The following is a 25,412-nucleotide window of genomic DNA, read 5'->3' on the forward strand; positions in this document are numbered from 1 at the left end:
TAGAGTTAATGTTGTTTTCAAATCACACTTGCAGGTTAATTCAGACCGTGCTGTGGTAAACAATATAGGGGGTGTCACAAGTTGTCACTGAATGAATGTGTGAATATTAAACCAAGTGTACCTTAATAACTTACACTTTCACGTTTTATTTTTAGCATTTAGTGTCCACAGTTTTATTAACCATATGTAACTGTTTTTGCTGAAATCGTTGCTGCAATCAAAAATGAGTAATGAGTATGATTCAGCATAGTGTGAACTTATCTGATATGAAATAAGAACTGCAGAGTCGAGCATTTCTAATTAGGTCCTCGGTCTACGGTTGGCATTAAAGGCAGTGTGGTGTATAGTAAAAGTTAAGTTTTCCAATTTGACATCCTACTGCACAACACGACATGTTTACTATTGCCAACGGTCTCTTTTTGCAACCGGGAACCCAAGTGACGTCAGGTGTGACGTAGGTTGGTAATTCCTTTATATGCATTAGCAACGCAATCTCAGGCTAATTTGTAGCGATCTAATTTATGCAATTTAGTACGATTTGCTCATCACCCAGTGATGGTTGGGTTTGGGGTAGGATTGGGTGCCACGCCTCCTTTTTAAAATCATACATTTTCGTACCACTCAACTTGTAGGAATCAGCCAATTCGTCAACTGACAAAATGTAAAATACATAACTTGTGAGATGAAGCTGGTATTATCGACCACGAGTGGATTTAGAGTAATGTCAGAGCCAGAAAAAACGTGTAAACTCACCTGAAGATGAATTGACACAAGTGTTCATGCTTTTTAATAAGAACTCTCGGCACTGTATTTGAGTGTTATCTGAATCTGCTCAATGAATGTCTCGGATACTAGCTTATCATAGCGGCTCACCCAAGCTGAGGAGCGCATGAAAAATTATACCGAGTCAAACACGATGAGGGTGATGAGGGATTCTACTGACGCAGAAATCCGTTTTATTTCTCTCAGCTTGCTTTTGTTCACGTGTCAGTAATCTAATCTACTTATAAATGCGTGGAGAGGAAGGTGAAGCTCACACTGGGCTCCTGCAGAGAGAGTGAAGTGTGAGCTGTGTTGGGATAGTATCCTGTCTAGTGCATTTTAATGTAATTGCATTATGGTGTTGTGTGTGGGTAGCTTATAAGAAACAAAGAGAGAAGATTAAGTATGGGGATTGGTTTCATATTTTTCCTTTTTGGACTCACAGGTATGTAAGTTTTTCCTCAATAATTACTTGTGAGTGTGACGGATTACACAGTAATTGTTAAAAAGAAATCAACAATAAATAAATAAAAATATATGATAAAATACAGTATTAATACAGTAATACAATAACAAGTTAGTATTATAATTTTAATACATTTCTAAGAAATTATAATTAAAATGATATTTGTTTTCAGTTGCAACAATTCAAAAAAATGTATTATTTTACAATATTTTATTATATTATTTTATATATAATTTATATTTATACTTTATAAAATACTTATTTATATTTATACTTTGTAAAATTATATTTATTTTAATACCAATATGATTTGGGAAATTGATTTGATAAAATAAATTATTTGACTTTTAATATTTCTCAAATTATGTTTAACAAAGCAAGGCATTTTTTCCACATTATTTCCTCTAATTGATTTTTTTTACTAGGGAAAAGTCTTATTTGTTTTATTTTGGCTAGAATAAAAGCAGTTTTTAATTTAAGAAAAAACAAAAGCTGCATTTAAAGGTGAGTCCTTCGAAGTCCACACTATAGGTATTTACATTATAGGTCATCTACGCTATTGTTGTCTATTGGAAGGAATGCGTCAATAGAGCCGCCATATTAGTACAGGGTAGCACTCCTTTTGAATGAATGCAGGACCAAGGTGCAGTGGAGGACTGGCCACCCGGAGCCATAGATATACAGTTGAATTCAGAATTATTAGCCCACCTGAATTATTAGAGCACCTATTTATTTTTTTCCCCAATTTCTATTTAACAGAGAGAAGATTTCTTCAACACATTTCTAATCATAATAGTTTTAATAGCTCATTTCTAATCACTGATTTATTTTATCTTTGCCATGATGAGAGTAAGTAATATTCTATACTTCTATACAGCTTAAAGTGACATTTAAAGGCTTAACTAGGTTAATTAGGTTAACTAGGCAGGCAAACTAATTAGGCAAGTTACTGTATAATGACAGTTTGTTCTGTAGACTATCAGAAAAATACATTGCTTGAAGAGACTACTATTTTTGACCTTTAAAATGGTGTTTAAAAATAAAAAATTCTCATATTCTGGCCGAAATAAAACAAATAAGACTTGATCTAGAAGAAAAAATATTATCAGACGTACGGTGAAAATTTCCTTGCTCTTAACCATAATTTGGGAAATACTTAATTTTTTTTTTCTAAATAAAGAGGGGGGGGGGGGGGGGTTGGGGGCTAATAATTGTTAGAAACACACTGAATAACTTGCATTTAAGACAGAATTTCACACGAACCGAAGCTGCATCCCAAATCGCATACTTGTGCACTATTCTACGCCATTTTGTAGTATAAATTGTGTAAGTAGTGTGTTCACACTGAAAACTCAACAAATAATAAGTGCACTTTATTTACCCGGATGATGCACTCTTTCAGCCGTTAAAATGAAGTGTGGAATGATGGACACTTCACGCACTCAACGACCGCAGGTTTGCTTACAGCTTACAGGAAGGGGCAGAGCTATCGGACGCACATGTTGAATAACTTCATTTATGTTGGATTGTGAAAGCAAAATTCTCCTACGAGAGTGATTATAGCGCCTCCCGATGGTGAATGCGGCAACACTCGCGGCAGGTATTATTTAATACCTCAGTCATTATTTATTTCACTGATTTAGCGACCGTCAAACGTCATCAGGGAAACGGTTTGAATTTCCGCTTAGTAAAAAACATTAGTGTGCCATTTGGGACGCCACTATATACATATACTATCCTGTTGAGTGTGTAAGTGCATAAGTACATAGTGCATGAGTGCATAGTGTATAGTGTGCCATTTGGGACGCAGCTCTAGTGTTTTAAAATGAGATGATTAGCCTACAGAGGACAAATCTTGTCACCTAGCAACCATAACAGCTGCCGTTAATAAGCTGTAGTAAAATTTGTAGGGTTGTCAAAATTAATTGTTTCTTCTGTGCACCGCGATGCAGACGCGGACAATTCGGTATCGATTTAGTAATAACCATAACCGGTTATTATGTAGTGACGTCATTTATCTCCTATGCGCTCTGTTGCGAGGGAGGTGAGCGCCTGTTTACAACACTCAGCCAACTCAGGGCCGGCCCGTGGCATAGGCACCATAGACAAATGCTTAGGGCGCTCTATATCTAGTGGGGCGCCAGAAATGAGCGCGCTTCAGTTGGTTTTGTTTTCGATTTTCCTGACACACTTTCAGTTATAGACAGCAATAACTCAAAAAACGCTTGCCCTAAAAAGATCTAAAGTGTGTTCCCTACAGAAAGACAAAGCTGGTTATGTTTCACAGCTGTCTTTCTTTTTGTCGCTCGACATTACGAGCACTGCTCCGTTTAAGCCCTCGCAGTATGCGTTTACTTTAGCCGGCAGAGCTCGCGCTGAGAGGAGCTCTCTGTAAGGGACCGTCGGAAAGTGCTTATTTTTTTCGTTTTTTTCGTTTTTCTGCTCCGCTCAGCGCGAGCTCTCCCTGTTGCAAGGGCTTAAGTGTGTTTGTTTGTGTGTGTGTTTGTTTGTTTGATGCTGTCTATGTTTGTGAATGTGTTTGAATGAGAGACAGTGTGTTGCTGTGTGTCTGTGTGTTTATACAGACAGCATGTTATAGCCTCCCCCCTAAAATATAACACTATATATGGAAAGCATCGTCAATGCACCGTGATGCACCGAGATATCGAATTGAACCGAATCGATGGCATGATAATCGTAACCGAACCGAACCGTGAGACCAGTATAGGTTCACACCTCTAAAAATTTGTGATGACTTTTTTTGAAAGTGATTTTAAAAACTTGTTTTAAAGCAATTCTGAAGGCAAAGCAAGGTTTACAAAAGCTGGAAATATATTTGTATATTTGTATTTGATCCATACATGTACATATAAAATTGTTTATAAAATCACTTTATAGTAAGACATCTCATACTCTTTTTGTTCTTTAACGTGTTTAGATATGCAAGTAAAACAAACTGAATTCATACATTTAATCCAAAGTTTTTTTTTTAAACGTTGTGCCATTATCAACACGTAATGAATCTTGGGATGTTCGAGGCTGCAAAGGATCCACTGGTTGCGTCCTTTATTACCTGGGAAATGAAGGAGGCATTTTTGAGGCTGCATTTGGGAGCCTTCGAATTTTTTTAATGAGACAGCCTTTGTTGCCTCGCGATGACACAGCACCCCTTCGAATTTGGATGCATAGCCTCTAAAATGAGACACAGCTAATATTAGGCCTCTTAAAGTCTCGAAGAAATCAAAACAAACCATATGAATTTATTAGATAACATTTAAAGTTTTATTTACCTAATCTGGTGCAACTGTCAGTTTTGACAACAAACAGAAATGGTGAGCAGGAGGTGGTTGTAATAACTCTCCCCAAACTCCTTTCCCCATCTATCTGAATGAAATGCCTACTTTACATCCATTCAGTTTACAGTAGAAAAACAAGCCACGCCCACTGTTTTCTCATTTAGTATTCCTGTTCTTTAGGAACTACGTCTGAATATGAACAAATTACGGTTGCAGCTTGTGGTTCATGGGAACTTTAAGCTTTTTTTTTCGATTGTTTACAAAACAAACTATTGTTATACAGTGACTTGCGTAATTACCATCACTTGCCTAATTAACCTAATTAACCTAGTTAAATTGCACTTTAAGCTGTTGAATACTAGTATCTTGAAAAATATCTAGTAAACTTTTATTTACTGTCATCGTGGCAAAGATAAAAGAAATCAGCTATTATAAATGAGTTATTAAAACTATTATGTTTAAAACTTATACATTTTCTATCTGTCAGTCACATTAGCTCTTCACATGTTGTACAATTTCACACAACATATTACCATAAAAAGCTCTGAATTATTCATTACATACTACAGACAAGCGAGTTGCAACATTTTGCCATGTATGTTATGAAACCTTCGTCTTTTGCAGGCAATCATTGTCTTTTGTGTGTGTGCATCCAGTCGTAAAATTCGAATGCCTCTCAAACTGTTTACACTATGTGTATTTATGTGCACTCCACGAGCCATCTCCAAAGCAAAACTGCAACTTTGCATTTTTTTCTCTTCAGTGAGTGCTAAAAAGGATGACCTGCAAGGCTTTCAGTCACTGCAAACCGACAGCAGCGCAGCCTTCATAACAACTGTGCCACCAGAAGAGCAAAACAGCTCCAGTGACAACGGTGGAAAAGTTTCCAGTGAAAGCCCTGCTCGTCTGACTGGGGCTGTAATCAGTTCTCCAGGGACAGATTTGTTCCATACACCACATAAAAGGCAGCACTCAAGTACAGTAAATGCAACCACAGCTACTGATAAAGATGCAATTACCTCAAATGGACCAAGATTTGTCTTAATTTATGATACAGGTTTGCATTCCACTAGTAGTGCGTTGAAGCCTTTTCAGTCTGAAGAAGACCCCACATTGGTCTCCACTGATGAGAAGAGGCTTCATCCCTCAATGTCGGATGACACCGTGACGCCTGCTGCTCATCTGTCCAGAGGCAAGGAAAAGATCTCTGCTTTTTTTCACGCTTCACTGGAAAGCAAGAATCAAAGAGTCTTGGAGTCTATTACTCTTTTACCCGCAAATGGCATTCCCCTGGTATCGGCCTCTGATCCAGCAATAATTGATAACCTTGGGGAGTCGAATGAGAGTGTAGAAAGACGGCCCGAAAACAAGAAGGAAAATTGGACTCTGGAGTCGTTTAGAGCTGACGACCCTTTGAATTCTACTGAAGAGGCTTCTTTGAATAAGAACCACTCGACCATTATGCACTTTGGGATTTTACAGGGCGCAGGGCTTTTAACCAGTGAGATTGGTCAAAATCCAAGAAATGAATCTGAGCGTGAGCCAAAAGAAGAGAAGAATCTGCTTTCACAAAGTTCACTGATCCTTGATACTCCATTACAAGTGGAATCAACCAGCCAAGTAATGGTTAATAAAATGACAGAAAGCAGCAAAAATCTAAAGCACCCAGGCTTGATGGTTTTATTCTCTGCTTCAAAGCTGACCCCTACAAAGACTCCAGTCGCAAGTACGGCAAATTATTTTTCAAGCATAATAACAGCTGCTGGCGAAATGCACGTGATTAAACTACTTGAGGCCTCACAGTTGATATCTGACTCTGTGCATAGAACTGTCTCAGCAAGGGACGGGCTAGAAAGAAAATTGATTTTGCACACTAAATCAAGAAAAGAGCTTCATATTAAACCAACACTCCAAACCTCGCCAATTGGTTTCCTTCATCAGCTGACTTCTCAGAAGTCTTTGTTGTTCAACAAAACGCCTGATCTTTGTGCCAAAGTAGCCAAAATGCCTAGCATCTCTGTGAAAGAGACACATAGCAGAATAGATCATTCAACTGAACAGATATCCTTTAGTACTGCCTCATTTACCAACACTGTGCAAGCAACTACAGCGGGTGATATGCTTTTGAAACAGACTCAAAGTTCACTTACGACTCCCCAAACTCTTTCACCTCAAACAGAATCTTCGAAACACTCTGATCAGTTTGACGAATTATCTACAGCAGTGCCTCTTTTACCTCTGACAAAGCCTAAGAATGTGTTTCAAGTCTTCAAAGTGAATGATCATCGCTTCCTCCCAGAGAGATTAAAGCCTTTTGTATCATTTCAAGCGCCTGAATCAATTCCTCCTTCATTCACATCTACAACGGTGACGAGATTAATAAATAGGGAAAATGTCTCTCAAATCGACTCTTCAAACCAAAACCAACATCTCAATAAAGTTCTATCCATTGTCTCTGAAAGGCCAAACATGATCTTAAGCAGATTATCAAAGCACAAAATGGTGAACACAACTACAGTCAACAAAAGCATGTCTAGTTTTGTTCTTCCAACACATTTGACTCCTAAAGATAACACATACACAATGTTTTCAAAACCCCAGGTATATATTTCCAACATCTCTAATACACTTCCTCTGAAAAAGTACATGCTGCCAACATCTTTGAGTAAGTCACAAAATACTGTGACAACAGACGCCAAAAGAGTTCTCTCAAAACTTTTGTCCATCTCTAAAAAAAGTAATAGCGAGTCTGACTTTCTATATCACTCAGTGACAACCAGAGGTATTGGTTCGCTGTTAGACGACAAACAACAAGATCTTAAAAGCCCAAGAGGGACTGTGAGGCTGCTTTTCGGCAGCCACACTGTTAGCAGTATCCCATCAGTCCAACAGCCCACTGAAGCTCACCCTAGAGAGGGATTCCTCACAGAAACGGCGCAGTCTGAACTTCAAATTGAGCCATACTTGAAGAAGAGCGACGGCGCGGCCAAACCAACAAAGCTTATTCCAAACAGTCGTTCGGTTGCAGGCATTTATCAAACTCCACTGACGTCAATTTCACACCCAAGTACTGAGTTTAAACAAGATCTGTCCTTCACTGCATCACCTTTAGTGTCTATTGAGCAGAATATTGGACACGACTACCACAAAGAATCAGTTTTACCACATCATGAGCTTGTAAATGTTTCAACTCTATTGAAGCATCCTTGGAAAATAACATCCAACCGAATTTCTGGCATCAGTAGGCACAAAACAGCTGCAGCTCGACCAGAAGGGGCCTTAAACCCTTCACCCCTTGAATCATCCACTTCACTAACTTCCCCTTTGTTTCATGTTCAAACGCAGAATGTATTGCATAAAGAGCATTTGTCCTTAACCGAAGACCAAACGCAATTTCTCTCAACACTACAGGAGCATTCGCAAACAACCCAGTCAAACTTTGCACTGGGCGTAACTGAAGATGCAGAAAAACAGCTTGGGTGGATAGCACTGTCTGCTGTTACTGGGGAAAAGTTGTCTTCTGTTGTCCACACTGATTTGAGTTTCTCAAGTACGGAGACACAATCGCTCCCCAAAGGTTCATTACAGTCCAGGGGAGGCAGTGCAGATATTTCACATGGCGCCACTCCATTTGCTGAAAGTGACTCGGCAAGATCTGCTGAGCTCGAGTCAGACCTGCCGGTGATAAACACGAAGATGGGGGTTATAGCAGCCGATTCTCTGTCCGGGTAATGACACACAACTCTTAAATCACTTTTAATGTTGAAAAGACACTGGTTTATTAGCATTTGTGCTGTGTTAGATCAATAAGCATGATGGATGGATATCTATATAGATACAAAGACAGATACAGAACTTTCTACTCTAATTTACCATTTAACAGTTCTTGTCATTTTTTTTTTTTTAGTAAATATGATATTTGCTTGCAATTTTTCACTTAGAAAATCATTCCCATAGCCTTTATTTTCCAAGATGCTACTAATTATCCAGTGACTAAACTGAAATTAGGAGCACAATTAAAATAAATAATAATTACAACAAAACTACTAAAAGATTTTAATCTGGAATTCTACGATGTTTAAAAAAACTATTTAGGATTATTATTCAGAATAAAAAAACATTTGAAAATGTTTTTAATTCATTTCGAAAAGTCAATACAATTATGTTGATTTAGTTAATGTTAGATAATGTATTTACTAGCATAAACAAAAATTGAACTAAATATATTACAGTATTTATTCGTCTTTGTTATTGTAAGTCAATGAAAATAAAGTTGTTTGTTGTTAGTTCATGTTAACTCAATGCATTAACTAATGTTAATAAGCATGAATTTGGATTTTAATAAAGCATTAGTACAGTGTTTCTCAGCCATGTTTCAGGAGGACCACCAACACTGCATTGAAATTGCATCTCGTTCACAATAGAGCACGCTGATTGGTTTGAACCAAGTCTTTCAGGAATTAATGAACAGATGTGCTGAAATGTCAATGATGTCACTTTGTACTGCCCGGTACAGACAACCAATCTCCATGCTGGAATTTACACAATGATCTCATCACCGTGACGTAGCTTCAAAATACTTTTTAAACCGGAAGAAAGAATTTGCTCTAAACAATTTTTACAACTTTTCTTTCTTTTCTCTTTTTGTCACCAACACTGCATGTTTTGGATATCTCCTTTGTCTGTCACACCCATTTCATGTCTTTCAGTCTCTGCTAATGAGCTGATGACCTGAACCATGTGTGTTTGGTTCAGGAGACATGTAAACTGTGCAGAGCTGTGGGCCTCCAGGAACATGATTGAGAAATACTGCATTAGTGCACTAAAAAATCCAGTGTACAAATTGTTAATTCGGCTTAAAATTCTAAGTTAGGTGGACATATTTTTGAGCTCAGTGTTGAGTGTACTCATGAAAACTATTTAACTGCATGTTTAGAACTGTTTGTTCATTGAAAATTATGAAATCTGTTGAGGAGATGCACAATTTTGATTTCCTGTACTGTCAAACTTAAAAAGTCTTTGGAACCGGTTGCTTTAAATTAAGTTAACTCAACAGTGTAAATGTTCAACTATGTTTAATAAATGCTGCACAAGTTCTGTTAATTTTTAGTTCATGTTAGTAAGAACATTAATGAATGAAGCCTTATTGTAAAGTGTCACCCAATAAATGTAATATCTAAATACACTATTTCAACTTTTAAAAAGGGTATTTATGATAAATATATATTTTTAAGTAATTATTTTATGAACTATTTTAATTAAAATATATAAAACATAAACATTCAGAAAATTGTAACATCTTTATTTTAATTATTTTTGTACAATTTCATAGTGGGGTGACAACTGACATTGAGTTGACAACAACTGACCAGACATTTCTACAATATTTATTAATGGCAATATTTATAAATGTCGGTAAAGTTATTTTATAATAATAACTGATCTTGTTAGTTTAGATCTTTATATTAATATCAACAGAAAGGAATAATGACTAAGTAAATGTTGGTGTTAACATTAAATTAAGTTTAATTCAACCTAAGTTAATTGACTAATCCAAATCGGTATCATAGACATGCTCCTAGTAGTTATCTCTTAAGAGCAATCACTATCTGTTCATTACTACAGCAGGGTAGTTATCGAGATCTACCTGAGCTCAAACTCTCCTCTCTGGAGAGAGGGAGGGAGCCCCGTGCTAGAGGATCTTATGAGCTCAGGGCTCTCTCCCGGGACAACATGCCAAACAAGCTTTATAATCAATCATCAGCTAAGTGTGAACTCTAGAACTAAGATTATTTTAACAGTAAAAATACTAATAAGCTTTAGATTTATGTTTCATTTGTAGTTAAGTGTTGTTAACTGTTTTTATACCTAACCAATATTATCAAATAAAACCTTATTGTAAAGCGTAAACAAGTTTTGTAAGCCTGTAAACAAGTACGCCTGCAGTTGTTGTGGATGTGACGCCACTTTTCTGAATAAACTTGAGCTCTAAAAGCACAGATACAATCTACCGAGATGCCAACATGGTGATAAACTGTAGTCGACATGATTAATTTTCACTGTGCTCAATTGGATTTTGACCGTCTGATTGTCTTCTTCCAGTCTGGCTCAAATCTCCGATGATATCTGCGGCTCTGGCAACTACACGGCAGAGATGAGTCTGAACTTGGAGAGAGATATCATGCCCGGAGATCTCATCCCTGCCCTAGGAAACCTGCGTGTCGTCATCAGCCTCAAAACAAATAACAGCCAGGTGAACCTGGAGATAAAATCCTGCTGCCTCTCGCCCACCGTCAGACTTGATGAATTTAACACCACCTGCTGCATTTTTTCCAGGTAATGTGCTCCTCTCGGGTGACTTTCGATTACCTCAAATCACACGCTGCCCTTGAACCAGGCCATATTTCACATTATGGTAGCAAATCCACTACATGCTCCTAGTACATGGTTGGATTATACGGATCTCATCTCCTAAGTTCCAATACATCAGCATTAGTTTCTGAACGTTTGTATGACTCAGCACCGTTCTCTTCTTATCACATGGGAACAGCATTATAATGATTGGCTGAGAAATATTCCCTCAGACTGTTTAACTTGAGAAAGCTATAAATATCTCAGGAAAAGCATGTCGGTATATTGAGCTGAAAGTTGTGTTGTTAGAGTAGCACAGTAAACTGCTGATGTCTGTGTCCCTGCTGCCTATGTGAAGTATTTGCTTTCTGCTAGTCTCTCCATTGCCAATAACACACTGCTGCTAGTATCCAGACATAGATGGCAAAAGGTGGAGTTTAGTGGAATTGTGTGCTTAACCTTTAATTAAAGCATATCTGGGTGTCCATAGGTGGGGTGTATTGCAAACAGCTGAGGAGGACATTGTAACTTGACCATTTGATATTTTCACTAGATCTGATCTAATGAAACAAATATGAAACTGAACAAAAAATCTAAAAGTACTTTAAATATGAAATTAAATTAAGTAAAATGTAATGCAACTTTGATTTAAAAGGTTTTGACTAAGGTATGTCTTTAAAAACTGAAAGAGTCCTGCTGATGATACTAACTAACTTTGCCATCTGGAGAAACATAAACAAAGAACACTGATCACACACTTACCAAATCCGTAAAGACAGGATAATGAACTGGAATCCTGTCTTTTTCAAAAAATGATGATTGGCATATCTGGATTTCACTATTTCCAGATACATAAAACTTTCGGGAAAAACATTTTCCTTACAAACGTATTTTTGTTGCATGTAATCCACACATGTGGGTCTACATGCAAGCTTTGCTCTCATCTTGGGGAAATGGAAACAAAACCTTCATTGCGGCATATTTATAAACACAACACTGACGCCCCATGTCTCCGAACAATTCTTTTTCTACTACTTGTTTGAATTTCAGTTGGTAACACAACGTGGCGTCTCTCTGAAAACTGTAACAGGTAAAAGGAGTCTTCGAAGCAATATCATGCGTATCAATGAAGTTGCATCTCGTTTACAATAGAGCATGCTGATTGGTTTGAACCAAGTCCTTTTATGAATTAATGAACAGATGTGCTGAAATCTCAATGATTGCCCTTTGTACTGCCCGGTACAGACAAACAAATCTCCATGCTGGAATTTACACAATGATCTCATCACCATGACCAAACTTTAAAATTACTTTTTAAACCGAAAGAATGAATTTGCTCTAAACAATGCAAAAACAACCAATTTTTACTTTTTAGTAAAATACATGTGTCCTTATTGTTTTTTAGCAATGTAGGACAAATATATGACTGATATCAAAAAATGTGTTTCGGTGGTTTGTTACCCTTTACAGTGTTTCCTCAAAGATTTTTTCCAGCTGTGGTGACAGGTCTTTTACACAAATCTATCAACTACCTACAGTATGGCGTTATTTCAATGACAAATGGAAAAATGTGGTGAGCGCAGTATTACACGTTGGGATCACATTTATGTAACGTTAATACAAGCATGCTAATCTCTGCTTGCGCGCCGATTTCCTCTGCTTGTGCACAAAACTTCTTGCATCTTCTTGTGCGCACTCAAATAAACACTGCTGAAGTGCGATTTAGTGCATTTATGTTGTGAGTATGTCTCCAACATTTATTAGATCTGCTAGGAATATTTCTGAAAGTCTCCAATAGCCCTACAGAATGGAATTAATGTGTCTTGAAGTAAAGTGAAACTGTTATAAACTCCAGCAAGATAACTTTAAAGTTTTTGTTTGCAGAACCAAAGACCTTTTTCTTTAAATAAAGTATAATTATGTAAATGTTTAAAACGTTGTGTTTGCTGGCCTCACGCATTGCGCACCTGTCAGTAAATGTCAGTCAGTCTGTCAGCACATCATCTTAAAGTGTTAAACAAGTAGCACACAGCACTGCTACGTTAACAGAAAAGTTTGCGATGTTATAATTCACTTACCTTTTAATGCGTTTTGGTGCGATTATAACCAGCTATCAAAAACAACAACAACAACAATTAATGAATATTTTGAATTAATAAGAAGCTGTAATGTAGCCGTGGCGGGATGAATTTTGGTGTGGTTCCCTGCCATGGAAGAATGAATGTAGCGGAAACCATGCTTTAACAACAGGATGTTTTTACAGCAGTAGATTTGTTTGTTTTGTTTACAATAGAGTGGAGGAACTATGATGTCAATTTATATCCAAAAACCAGGAAGCGAGTTAGCATTTTAGCAGTTCCGGTTCCCTCATCCCAAAGTCAATGGGTTTTTTCAATGGGGTTTCAGTAAAATCGCTTAAATAAGCTTAAATAATCGCTAACACAAACTCAAGATACTTTTACATTTTGTTCTATGACATAAAACACATCAGTTACTGCACACTCTTGAATTTTTAAATCGGTTATGCTTCTTTAAAAGGACGGTTGCTATCAAGTTGCGAAATGGGACTACAGGCGGTTTCGGAAACATTAAACCTCATCGAGCTGAACGCGTCTGAAGCGCAGCTCGCTTGTGTTGGGCATTTGGATGTGTGTGTTATTTAGGTATTTTCATGAATAGTATTTTTTATAGTTTGTAGTATTATTCTAATTGGGAATTCAGATTGTGTGTAGATAAAGCGTTCACTTGTAAAGGCTGTCGAGACAGATTCATTTGTTGATCATTTATTTTAATAAACAATATTATAAAGATACAGCTTACCAGTGCAGCCAGTCTCTGTCCTGCTCTCAGTAATGCAAACGTGTGAATAAATGTGTAAAAATACATGCATGTTAACTGTCATTTTCATGTGATCAAGTGATTTTTCGTCTTTTTTTCTTCATCTGAACACATTTAATTCGGTCATAACTGCAATATTTACACTCCTCCATAAAATGTATAGCATATGTGACTGTATGGACTGCTTTTCACTGTACTTCGAGACAAAAAAGGAACATTGAATGTTGCTCTGTGTCCATGATGGAACTTGCAGGCATTTGATAGACTTGTTCCTCCTTATGCCTTATTTTTGTCGTCTGTTAAGGTAAGCAGTCTGTGTGCACGCGAGCGATACACTTATTTAAATAAGTCTTGTGATAATACTGTGTAGGCAGATTTATACACACAGTTTAAAAAATTTTAGAACAACCTTAAAGCAAAACAGACCTATTTCCCACGTAAAAAGGATTCAACAGGCACATAGGTCTATGTGTTTTTGCGTAATTATTTATTTATAATATATAGTGTGGATTATAATATAATAAACAGAGAGATTAACTCTTTGTTATAGACATTATTTTTAAAAATAAGTTTAAAAAGTTGTCTGTAGCAGGGTAGTGCTGACGTCACAGACGAGCGCCCCGAGGGCTCTGTAGTTTGTTTATAGCCTAATGTTAGCTTTTCAATTCTTGCATTCGTATTTAAGTTCCAAAAGTGCTCAAAGTTGTATTTTCATGTAAGGATTATCCGGTTGGACAAAACGTGTAAGTGTAATAAACAGTGTTTGAACACAGAGCTTATTATTTGCAATCTTCAAAAAGCCTATAGGAAAATCCCATAGGGATTTTCACGAGGGAACCAGTTTTATGCTAGCAGCCGATCACCCTACAAAGTGACGTCATAGTTCCTCCACTCTATTGTGTTTACAATACATGGATTGCTATTTCTTCTCTTACCTAGGGAGCAGTATTTTTAATATGTAACGTGCACATAACATATAATGTGCACATAATATAAAATAACTCTCATCTCATTGGTCATTCCTGTTCTGCTACATAAACAAACACTCAGTCTTAACAAGCCTTGTGGGAAAGTAGCTGCATGTAGCTATTATTTTATTATGTAGTAATATTTCTGCATAAATATCCCAGAGATGAGTAGTTATAGTGTAAAAAGCTTCTGTTCCCTGCCCCCTTAGTAGAAAAAGGCATATCAGGCAGCAAGCTTTCTGCAACTCTCACACGTTTGCCCACTGAAGCTAAGCAGGGCTGTGTCCAGTCAGTACCTGGATGGGAGACCAGTTGGGAAAGCTAGCATGCTGCTGGACGAGGTGTTAGGGTGACCAGCAGAGGGTGCTCAACCTGTGTTTTATGTGGGTCCAAACCCCCACCGATATATTGATGGGCACTCTATACTCTATACTGATCGTCTTTCTGATGAGATGTTAAACTGAGGTTCTGACTCTCTTTGGTTCTTAAAAATCCCAATTTGCCCTATGGCTCCTGACCATGTCATAATTGGCTTCATACATATCTCCTCTCCATCAATCAGCTGGTGTGTGATGTGCAGTCTGGTGCAACAAGGCCTCCGTCGCGTCATCCAGGAAAACGCTATATACTGTAAATGTACGAAATTATTATTAATTATTATTCCTAATATCGCTATTGCTACCGCCGCCTTTCAAAATCCCACATCTATAACCTGTGCAGAAATCAACAGCTCTACTGAGTTATAATGTATGTTGCCTGATTGAGGTAAAATGCTTCGAGATTTGAATATTTCGTTGAATAATTTAATAATTGTGTGAGTTGATAAGCTTTTTACGAATTTGACAACTTGAAAAACTTCTAACTCCCAATTCACTTCACTTTAACATGGACAAAAAGTGATTTTGATTGGGCCATACAAATTAGGAGTTTCCTGAGAGAGATAACAAAATAGGATGGTAGCAGGAGATGGGTGTGAAATACGGGAGACTTTCCGGAAAAAAAGTATTGGCATGTATTAACAACACATTACTAACTCAAACAAATCTAGTTTTTTAGACTCAGGATATTGTGGTGTATACTGCATGTTACTGAAAAGGAAACTCAGCAATTGAGACATCTAAAGTAAACATTTTTTTAAAGAGAATAACTCTCCTTGTAGTGTTCTTTGTAACTTTGCAAATCCTTTTTACATCAAACTGCAACACTCCACACCAAAAGAAATTGAAAGTGTAAAAAGAATAATAGGACCCTTTAAAGAAGACACAGCACAGCTACTTGTCCAAGCTCTTGTAATCTCAAGATGTGACTTTTGCAATGCCTTCCAGCCAGCCCGACTAAGCCTTTGGAGATGATCCACAACCCAGCAGCACATCTAGACTTCGATCAGCCAAAGAGATCACACACTGATTTCACTTTGCTGGCACCTAGTTGTGGCCAGAATCAAATTTGAAGTGTTTACGCTGGCTTTCAGAAATAACATTGAAATAGCCCTGACGCCGACTGACTCTTACAAATGTATGTTTCACTCTGCCAGTTCAAGTCATTAAATGAGTTATTAATTGTTTTTTTATAATGAGGCAAAAAATAACTTTTCAAAGCTTTCACCTTCTCTGTTCCTCTCTGGTAAAGTGACCCCCCAATATAAAAGCATCAGCTAAAAGCATTCATTCATTCATTCATTCATTCATTCATTCATTCATTCATTCATTCATTTTCTTTACGGCTTGGTCCCTTTATTATTGAGGGTTTGCCACAGTGGAATGAACCGCCAACTTATCCAGCGTATGTTTTACGCAGTGAATGCCGTTCCAGCCACAACCCAACACTTGGAAACACCAATACACACTCTTTCACACACATACAAAACGGCCAAGCTTAGCTTATTTAATTCACCCATAGCGCAAGACTGTGGAGGAAACCGGAGCACCTGCGGGAAACCCACGTTAAGACGGGAAGAACAGGCAAACTCCACACAAAAATGTGAACTGGCCCAGCCAGGGCTTGAATCAGTAACCTTCAGCCACCGGGACACTCACTAAACTTTCAGTAAGATACAATTTTATTAAAGAATAAGATATTATCCTAAACGGGCTAACTTATTTCAAAAGTCCAAAATAACTTCATAGTTCTTAACCAGAAAGTTTTCAGAAAGTTTTAAGATTTTGTTTGCATGCATGGATGAATCATTCACAGACATATAAAAAATGTGAGTTTAACCTTTTGGCCCTATTTTGTTTAGAGTTTATACATGGGTACTTTGCAGTCAAAAGTAAAAGGCCTTGAATTATCTTTTTTTTCCCCTGGAAAATCTATAAAAATACAATAGATAATTATACAATAGATAATAAATACAATATATAAAAACGATATAAATTTCATGAGCTAGTTTTTACATTAGAATGAATATGTTTCTAATTTACTAACGGGCGATGCAGTGGCACAGTGTGGTAGTGTGGACGCTTCACAGCAAGAAGGTTGCTGGTTCGAGCTTTGGCAGGGTCAGTTGGCATTTCTTTGTGGAGTTTACATGTTTTTCCTGTGCTCACATGGGTTTTCTCCAGGTGCTCTGGTTTCCCCCACAAGTCCAAAGACGTGGTACAGGTGAACTGGGTATGCTAAAATTGACCGTAGTGTGTGTGTGTGTGTGTGTGTGTGTGAATGGGTGTGTAATAATGGATGTAACCTAGTCATCGGTTGCAGCTGGCAGGGCATCTGCTGCGTAAAACATATGCTGAATAAGTTGCCTGTTCATTCCGCTGTGGCAACCCTAGATTTTTAAAGAGACTAAGCCTAAAAGAAAATGAATGAATGAATGAATGAATTTATTAGTAAAAATTAATTGCTCTTGAAGCAGGAAGCGCGCTTATGTCTGCGGTCTGGAGGTATTATAAAGCTAATGACGACCTTGCAATTGCAAACTGTGAGATGTGTACATTTGGGACTGCCTGCCAGGTATTTTAAGTTGAGGTGCTATTTGTTTTTAATTAGATTGTTTTTGTATTTACTGTCGTACTAAAGTCCAAAAGTGAAGAATTTCATTCATTTAATCATTCATTTTCTTGTCGGCTTAGTCCCTTTATTAATCTGGGGTCGCCACAGCAGAATGAACTGCCAACTTATCCAGTTTTTACACAGCGGATGCCCTTCCAGCCGCAACCCATCTCTGGGAAACATCCACACACACATTCACACACACTCATACACTACGGACAATTTAGCCTACCCCAATTCACCTGAACTGCATGTCCTTGGACTGTAGGGGAAACCGCAGCACCCAGAGGAAACCCACGCGAAGGCAGGGAGAACATGCAAACTCCACACAGAAACACCAACTGAGCCAAAGTTCGAACCAGCGACCCAGCGACATTCTTGCTGTGAGGCAACAGCACTACCTACTACGCCACTGCCTCGCCCAGTGAAGAATTTTTGTTATTTATTACTTGAATGTTGAAGCTACCTCACAGAAGATCTCTGTTCCTTACCAGAGTTGGTGAATGTTAAAATAAGGTGAATTAAATAAAAAATAAAGAGCATCCTGGATCTTTTTCTTCGCTCTTCTTTATTCTTCTTTTATGTATTATAGTAGCATGGGATCGGGTTTCAGTATTGGTAGATAGTCAAAATCAAATGACTCGGACTCGAGGGCAAAACAACCTGATCGGGACATCCCTAATAAATACAACATTTTGCATTTAAATAGGGTGAAGGCAATGAGAAGTACCATTAGGTGACATTTAGAAAATGACAAAAACTGTCATGCAACTACTTGTAATGCTCTTTCTAAAAGTATAGAGAGGCCTTTTGTCAGGGTTTTTTTTATTTTTCAGGTTTTGCATTAAGATTACAATTAAACCAAACATTACAATTTTGTGAGAAAATGCATTTAAACCATTTGATCTGACAAAATTAGAATGCACAGTGGTAATTCAAAACACTTTATACCAAAACTGTGTCATTTATTACTATTGTCTTCTGTTCAGTTCTTTAAATGCATTCTTGCTCTAATGCACTCTTACAGTTCATTTTTGTATGTGTCATTATTTTGCATTCTTGGCATCTTAGAGTGTCACCCATTTATTACTCTGCACTTTATTTCTGCACAGTGGCTGATTTGGAGTTTATATCCCCAAAGATTATTTGAGCTTTTCTTTTCGCTACGATGCTTGTCATTTTAGACCATAAAACAATCTGTACAGTATATATTTTGTTTTAAACCTTACACACACAAGCATGCACATACATACAGTTGAAGTCAGAATTATCAGCCCCCCTGAATTATTAGTCCCCCTCTTTATTTTTCCCTTATTTCTTTTTAACGGAGAGAAGATATTCTAACACATCTCTTAACATAATACTTTTAATAACTCATTTCTAATAACTGATTTATTTTATCTTTGCCATGATGACAGTAAATAATATTTTACAAGATATTTTTCAAGACACTTCTGTACAGATTAGTGGCATTTAAAGGCTTTACTAGGTTAATTAGGGTAACTAGGCAGGTTAGGGTAATTAGGCAAGTCATTGTATAACAATGGTTTGTTCTGTAGACTATCGAAAAAAAGATAGCTTAAAGGGGCTAATAATTTTGACCTTAAAGTAGTTTTTGAAAAATTAAAATCTGTATTTATTCAGGCCGAAATAAAAACAAATAAAACTTTCTCTAAAAAATAAATAAATAAAAAATTGTCAGACATACTGTGAAAATTTCATTGCCCTGGTAAATGTCATTTGGAAAATATTTTAAAAAGATCAAAAAAATTCAAAGGGGGTTTAATAATTCTGACTTCATCTGTATACTCATAACACACACAATAAGAATATAATATGAACATGTTCAAATATTGCCCATGATTTCTTTATTTAACTTTATTCACAAAGTTTCCAATAAGTGTTCACTTTAATAAATGGTATCTGATTTACCATACAATGTATTTTAATGAAAGCATACAATAAATTATTTAGCTTAAACCTTTAATGCTGAGACTGCAAAGGACTAAAACTCTGTCATGATAATGCCAGAATAGATATGCGCACACACTCCATCCAGCGGATTAATTGTCATGCTTTTCAGTGCCACACATCTCACCTCGGTTTGCATCACTCAGCAAGTTCATTATTTCAGTTATGCGTGTGATAGCAGAGCTAATGCATCTCATTGATGTGAACTCCCTCAGGCTGCCTATAGACCCTCATGGCATTAGACTGCTTCCCGGCGTCCCGTCAAAGAAGGCCAGCTTCACCATCAGTCTTTTCCAGATGATCAATTACTCCAGCGCTTACCTGCACTGTGACCTGAGCGTGTGCTTGAGGAACCATTCTGACTGCGAGAGGGTGAGTCTGAATCCGGCCTCACAGATGAAAACTCACAGATCATTTATCACTGTTGAAGAGGTCTCAATATTTCTCCTGAAAGATTTTCTACTTTTCATTACTCTCCCTGTTTTGATGACAGCGTCTGCAGTTTCTAAATAAATGATCTTTCCGGGCTTGTTTTCTCTGTCACTGCAAGACAGAAAGTGAAGCAGTCGGCAGTTCCCAGACTAACAGAATAACTCGTCCAAACTGTAAACTAGTTCCAAGTATGCAGAAGTTTAGGGGAATTTATTTGTGTGCTGTGTAATGGGTTGATTGGAGGAGGATGACAATATTGGTTATCCATTTCTCATCTCAGCAGTGTGTTCAGCGGCGAAATGCACATCTCCAGGAGGAAGCGGGAGGCGTCTTCAGCAGGATGGGAAACCGCATTTCTTTCGGCCCGGTTTTGAAAGGAGCGGATAATTCATCATTCTCTGAAGCAGCAGGTAACTTATTACTGAGTTGTTCTGGAGGGGTAATAAAACAAACTAATGGAAAGATTTTTCAGCCGTATTGTCGGTCTGATTTCGTTTGTTAATGCCGCACAGATGACACTGAAGCCGTGGCGGTGATTATCAGCTCAGTGGCCGGCTGTTTGCTGGCGTGTTTGGCTCTCTCGCTTGTCTGGATGGCAAACAGACGATGTCTGCAAAGGTCTGCTTACTGCTGGTCCAGGGCCTCCTGTGAATGCTAACAAAAGCAGAGCTCACCGCAAAGCAGCCAACCGACATCAAATCTGCATTTAGCATTCAATCATTATATGACAGTTTTTTGAATGGCTCATCATTATGCGTAGTTGCTGCACTGGGGAACTAATGAAACTTGTTAAAAGTGACCCAAAGTGCACTTGAATACTCATTTATTCTGCATCATAGTGCCAAGCTATAAGTATTGCAATAGCTAATCAAGCAATTTAATGTGAAGGCTTACACACATATTGAGTAAATTAATCAAGTATGTTAGCTGACAGCTATTTAATGGGATAGGTTTTTAAAATATTCCTTTCTAAGTCTCACTAGTGTATTAGACCAGTCTAAGTAAACTATAGGGTAAGCATATTAAGTTGATTTATTTTTGAATTTGCTTATAGTTCATTTTGAAATTAACCGTTTTGCTCACTGGCCAGTCTGGCTAATTATTTTAAAGATAGCAGCCATTAAGAACTTCTACTAGCCAAAACTAAAGTTTTACACTTTTTTCTAATTTTCATTGCTTGGATAAAATACTTTGAAATTTTTGGTTAAACAGTCCCTTTAATTCCATATTGACTTCCTGTGTGTTACATTCCTGCAAAAATCTAGGGCTGTTTCTTAATTCCAAGAATGCAGAGAATGGACTCGTGTTCTTGTGGAGACCGGTCTTGCCATGTTATCTCAGAAGAATGAACTTGGAAGATCAAGTACAGAGAACGTGTCCTGTGAGAAATGAGATGTTGCGTTCTTCCTGATGGTCACATGACCTTCACATGTTTTAACCGAAAATTATTTAAACATTACAGCATTCATACAGTGATTTATTGTTTTTCCCCTTTTCAATATATATATGCTATGCATAGACACATAAATATACTTCAAGAGTTCACACTTAGATATTGCTTGACAATTGTTAGCAGGTTTGGCATGTTGTCCCGGGAGTGAACCCTGAGCTCGGAGATAGTTGAGCCCAGGGCTCCCGCCAGGTCCATAGAGCATGTGAGGGGAGTACGAGATCAGGTGGTTCTCGAGAGCTCCCCTTTTGTAAAGGAAGAAAGGAGAAGATTGGGTGGATGGGGGGTTTCTTCGGAAAACGAAGATAAGGGAGTAAATCTAGCTAGGCTACTTATAGTAAGTTAGGACAGATCTGATTGGCTAACTAATGAATGTAGATGGGTGGCCAGCTGCAGTCAATCATATCACATGCTCCTCTCGAAATTACTTCGAAAAACTTCACTTTGCATAAAACAAATAAATCAGATTTTAATAAAAATTTCAGCAAATAAGTGAATTTTATTCATAAAGTAATTTTGAGAGGATCACATGCTTATGATTGTTTGCGTCTGGCTTTGCATTATCCAATTTATCATTAACCAATCAGACGACTCCTAAGCTACTATGAATGTGCTAAGTTTTATACCACAGTCATCTTCGTTTTGAAGAATCCCGCTTCCACCCCCACTCCTCCTCCTTTCCTAGATAGGTGGCACGGTGGCCAAGTAGTTAGCACTGTTGCCTCACAGTAAGAACGTCTTAAGCTCCGGTCATTACCAAACCAGCATCCATTACCAATCTGACATTTCTGTGTGGAGTTTGCACGCTCTCCACATGCTCGCGTGGGTTTCCCAAAGGTCTCCCGTTTCCTCCAACCGTCCTAAAACATGCAACTTAGGTTAATTGACTAATCCAAATCAGCACCATAGAAATGCACTTAGTAAGTAGTTTTCTCTTAAGATCAATTACTATCTGTTCATTAGCTTCTACAGCAGGGGAGTTCCCGAGATCTACCTGAGCTCAAATTCAAACGGGAGGGAACCCCTGGCTCAAGGATCTTATAAGCTCAGGACTCTCTCCTGGGACAGCATGTTAAACAAGCTTTATAATCAATCATCAGCTAAGTGTGAACTCTTGAAACACTGGTAATGTGTTTATGCCTTAATAAGATGATGTTTACTTTCACCGTTTTTTATTAGGGAAACTCCTGAGAAACAATAAATATGTATTAAATACTCAACTTACCATGTCCTTTTTTCAGCCACAATGACTTCTGCGGCTTATCGAGTGTGTTCAGTGCTCAAGTCTGCATCGATGCATCCTCGATATCAAGAACACATCTGGAAATTTTCACTCATCCTCCTGTCTTGCGGTCTTGAGTTTTGGAACTGAACTTTGGCAGTTGATGATGACACGAACACTGAAGATTGCATATTGAGAAACCGCCTAGGGGTTAAAAATAAATAGGAACGAACAAATGAAGAAAGAGGGGAGAGTGCTTTAAGTTAACTGTTTCCAGACCCAGAATTATCAGACAACACATTCTTGATCAAATTTTTGATCACAGTGATTCACAGTTATTTTTGTTTATCAAAAAAAAAAAAAAAGTAAATAAAATTTTAAAGAACATTATATAAAAACAAAAAAAAATACCTCAGGATATGGGAGTACAAAAACAATCCAATAACTAATTTAAATGCAAAGTAACTTTACTAACAAAATAAAAAAAGAAAGAAAGAAAAATACAACTTACTTCCCTTCCTCCCTGCCTACCCACCAAAACAGGAAAAAAAGATTTAAACTAACAAAGGACATCCCCTTACTCATACCATATATACTAATAATACGGTAATGTGAACTAACTTACATTATTAACAAAGGTAGTGCAGGACTCACAAGCCCCTGTGTCTGGGACTGGAGCAGATCAACTGAGACGTGTCATCTCTCTTTCGGCTTCTGATCCACTGCATCCAGTTTATATAGCGTGGACAATTAGCCGTGCAGATTTAAAACAGGTGGCAGCAATCTGCAAACAAAAAAACAAAACAAAACAGGAAACAGAAGAAAAGAAAACATTGTAATATAGAAACTTAATGAACAAATCACGGGATGTAACACTGTGCTAACACTATAGTTTTTTTCTGCTTTGGCAAAAAAACTTTACATGCTAATGTCAAAAATAAACAGAACATGAATGTATTAGTGTTCAAAGAAATTAGACATGTTGTTCAGCTGCAAAGTTGCAGATCATGGGGTCCTTTTTCAAACTATCTCCGCCGGACGATAAAATAAGCAATTAAGTAGTAACAAGCATACCTTGCCTTTGAGAGGCATCTACTGTGTAAATCCCCCCACCAGACTGGGCCATCCTAGAGGCTAAGCAGATTTACAGTCTTGAAGATCTCTTAATAAAAAACATAATGGCTTCTTGTAATTGAAAGTACAATCAAATCGTGCCCATCGGGGAAAAAGTGAATAATTTACAGAACTGGAAAAGAAGCAAACTTCAATGTTTAATCTTCTGAGAGTATGCAAAATACACCTGAAGCACTTGTGGTTGCTTGTTGTGTAATTATTCCCTCAATGATTAAGGCAATTAGCTTATTGATTCCATTATCTTAAGCCATTTACAACAGTTTCAGTTGCATTGCACACTACAAATTACACTCACACACTAATTTCCAGCACATCAAGCATACAAATGAGAGTAGATGATTTAATGTTAAAAGTACTTATAAGTTGAACTAATATGTGAAATAATAGCTTGTGTTGTCCTTGTAAACTACTTGTAAACATGTTTTCTAAATGTCAGGATATTATATGATGGAAAAATAATGATTATATCTGAATTATTATTATCTGCATGTACAGTATGTAGAATGTTTTATAGGATTATTTTTAATTGCACACTTAAAATTGCACACAAGCATTTATTTCGAGCATCGAGCATACAAAGCAAAAAAATAACACCCAGCAAGCATTTTTTGTTTTTAAAAGATAAATGTCTAATAGACTTCTAAACCAAGGGTGTCCAAACTCGGTTCTTGAGGGCTGGTATCCAGCAGATTTTAGCTCCAACTTGCTTCAACACACCTGCAGGATGTTTCTAGAAAGCCTAGTAAGAGCTTGATTAGCTAGCCCAGATGTATCTGGTTGCGGTGCAGGACACCAGCCCTCCAGGACTGAGTTTGGACATGCCTGTTCTAAACATAGTCATCTAATAGACGTTTAAGAATAGGCCAAAACTAGACATCAACTAGTCATCAGATAAACAGAAATGAATGGCTACACATATAAAGTCTGTCTAATCTGTCTATTTGACTACTAGTCTAGTTTTGGGATATTCGATGTCTATTAGATTTTCACTGACAGCCCAAGTTTAGCCTTGTTTTAGCCAAGCTGTCTACATTTAGATGTCTATAAGACGTGTATCAAACACAAAATAGTTTGCTGGGTAATGTCATGTTTTGTCAAATCTTGTCTGTGCATCAATATATATATATATATATATATATATACATATATATATATATATATATATATATATATATATATATATATATATATATATATATATATATATATATATATATATATATCCAAACTAAAAAATGAACAGATCCTGTAATCATGTTGAAACGCAGCAACTGGCTCTTTGTGCACCTCTTAAAGAATGAAGTGTCTCTTCGGGTGGCCGACAAAGCCTGAATCACGGCGGCTGCATGCCAAGTCTCTCCTTCAAAGGCTTACAGGAACACTGAAGAGGCAAAGCATCATCACATCAGTTCAAAAGTGCTCGCTCGATTGTTAATTACTGTTATTACTCTTATTAACTTCATTTTAAAAGCCTGTCATTTAAGGTTAATTTGCATCAAGCTTTGCCTTAGAATACCATGCTCTCCGCAGG

General features: G+C 37.3%; 1 protein-coding gene across 2 annotated transcripts; it reads left to right on the forward strand.

The window, feature by feature from the left end:
* The first annotated feature begins 982 nt into the window (after positions 1–982).
* Positions 983–22,742, forward strand: LOC101882848 (uncharacterized). Of its 2 annotated transcripts, none has more exons than XM_009291729.4 (6): positions 983–1,207; positions 5,288–8,252; positions 10,627–10,860; positions 19,859–20,015; positions 20,356–20,485; positions 20,588–22,742. In XM_009291729.4, the coding sequence occupies exons 1-6, from the start codon at positions 1,168–1,170 to the stop codon at positions 20,731–20,733; spliced, it is 3,672 nt and encodes a 1,223-aa protein (XP_009290004.1). In that variant the 5' UTR covers positions 983–1,167; the 3' UTR covers positions 20,734–22,742. The 2 variants fall into 2 exon arrangements, with proteins under 2 accessions (XP_009290004.1, XP_073779765.1); XM_073923664.1 differs by having other exon boundaries at positions 20,359–20,485.
* Positions 22,743–25,412: the final 2,670 nt, after the last annotated feature.

Source organism: Danio rerio, chromosome 15, assembly GCF_049306965.1.
Source record: "Danio rerio strain Tuebingen ecotype United States chromosome 15, GRCz12tu, whole genome shotgun sequence".
Classification (NCBI taxonomy): Eukaryota; Metazoa; Chordata; class Actinopteri; order Cypriniformes; family Danionidae; genus Danio; species Danio rerio.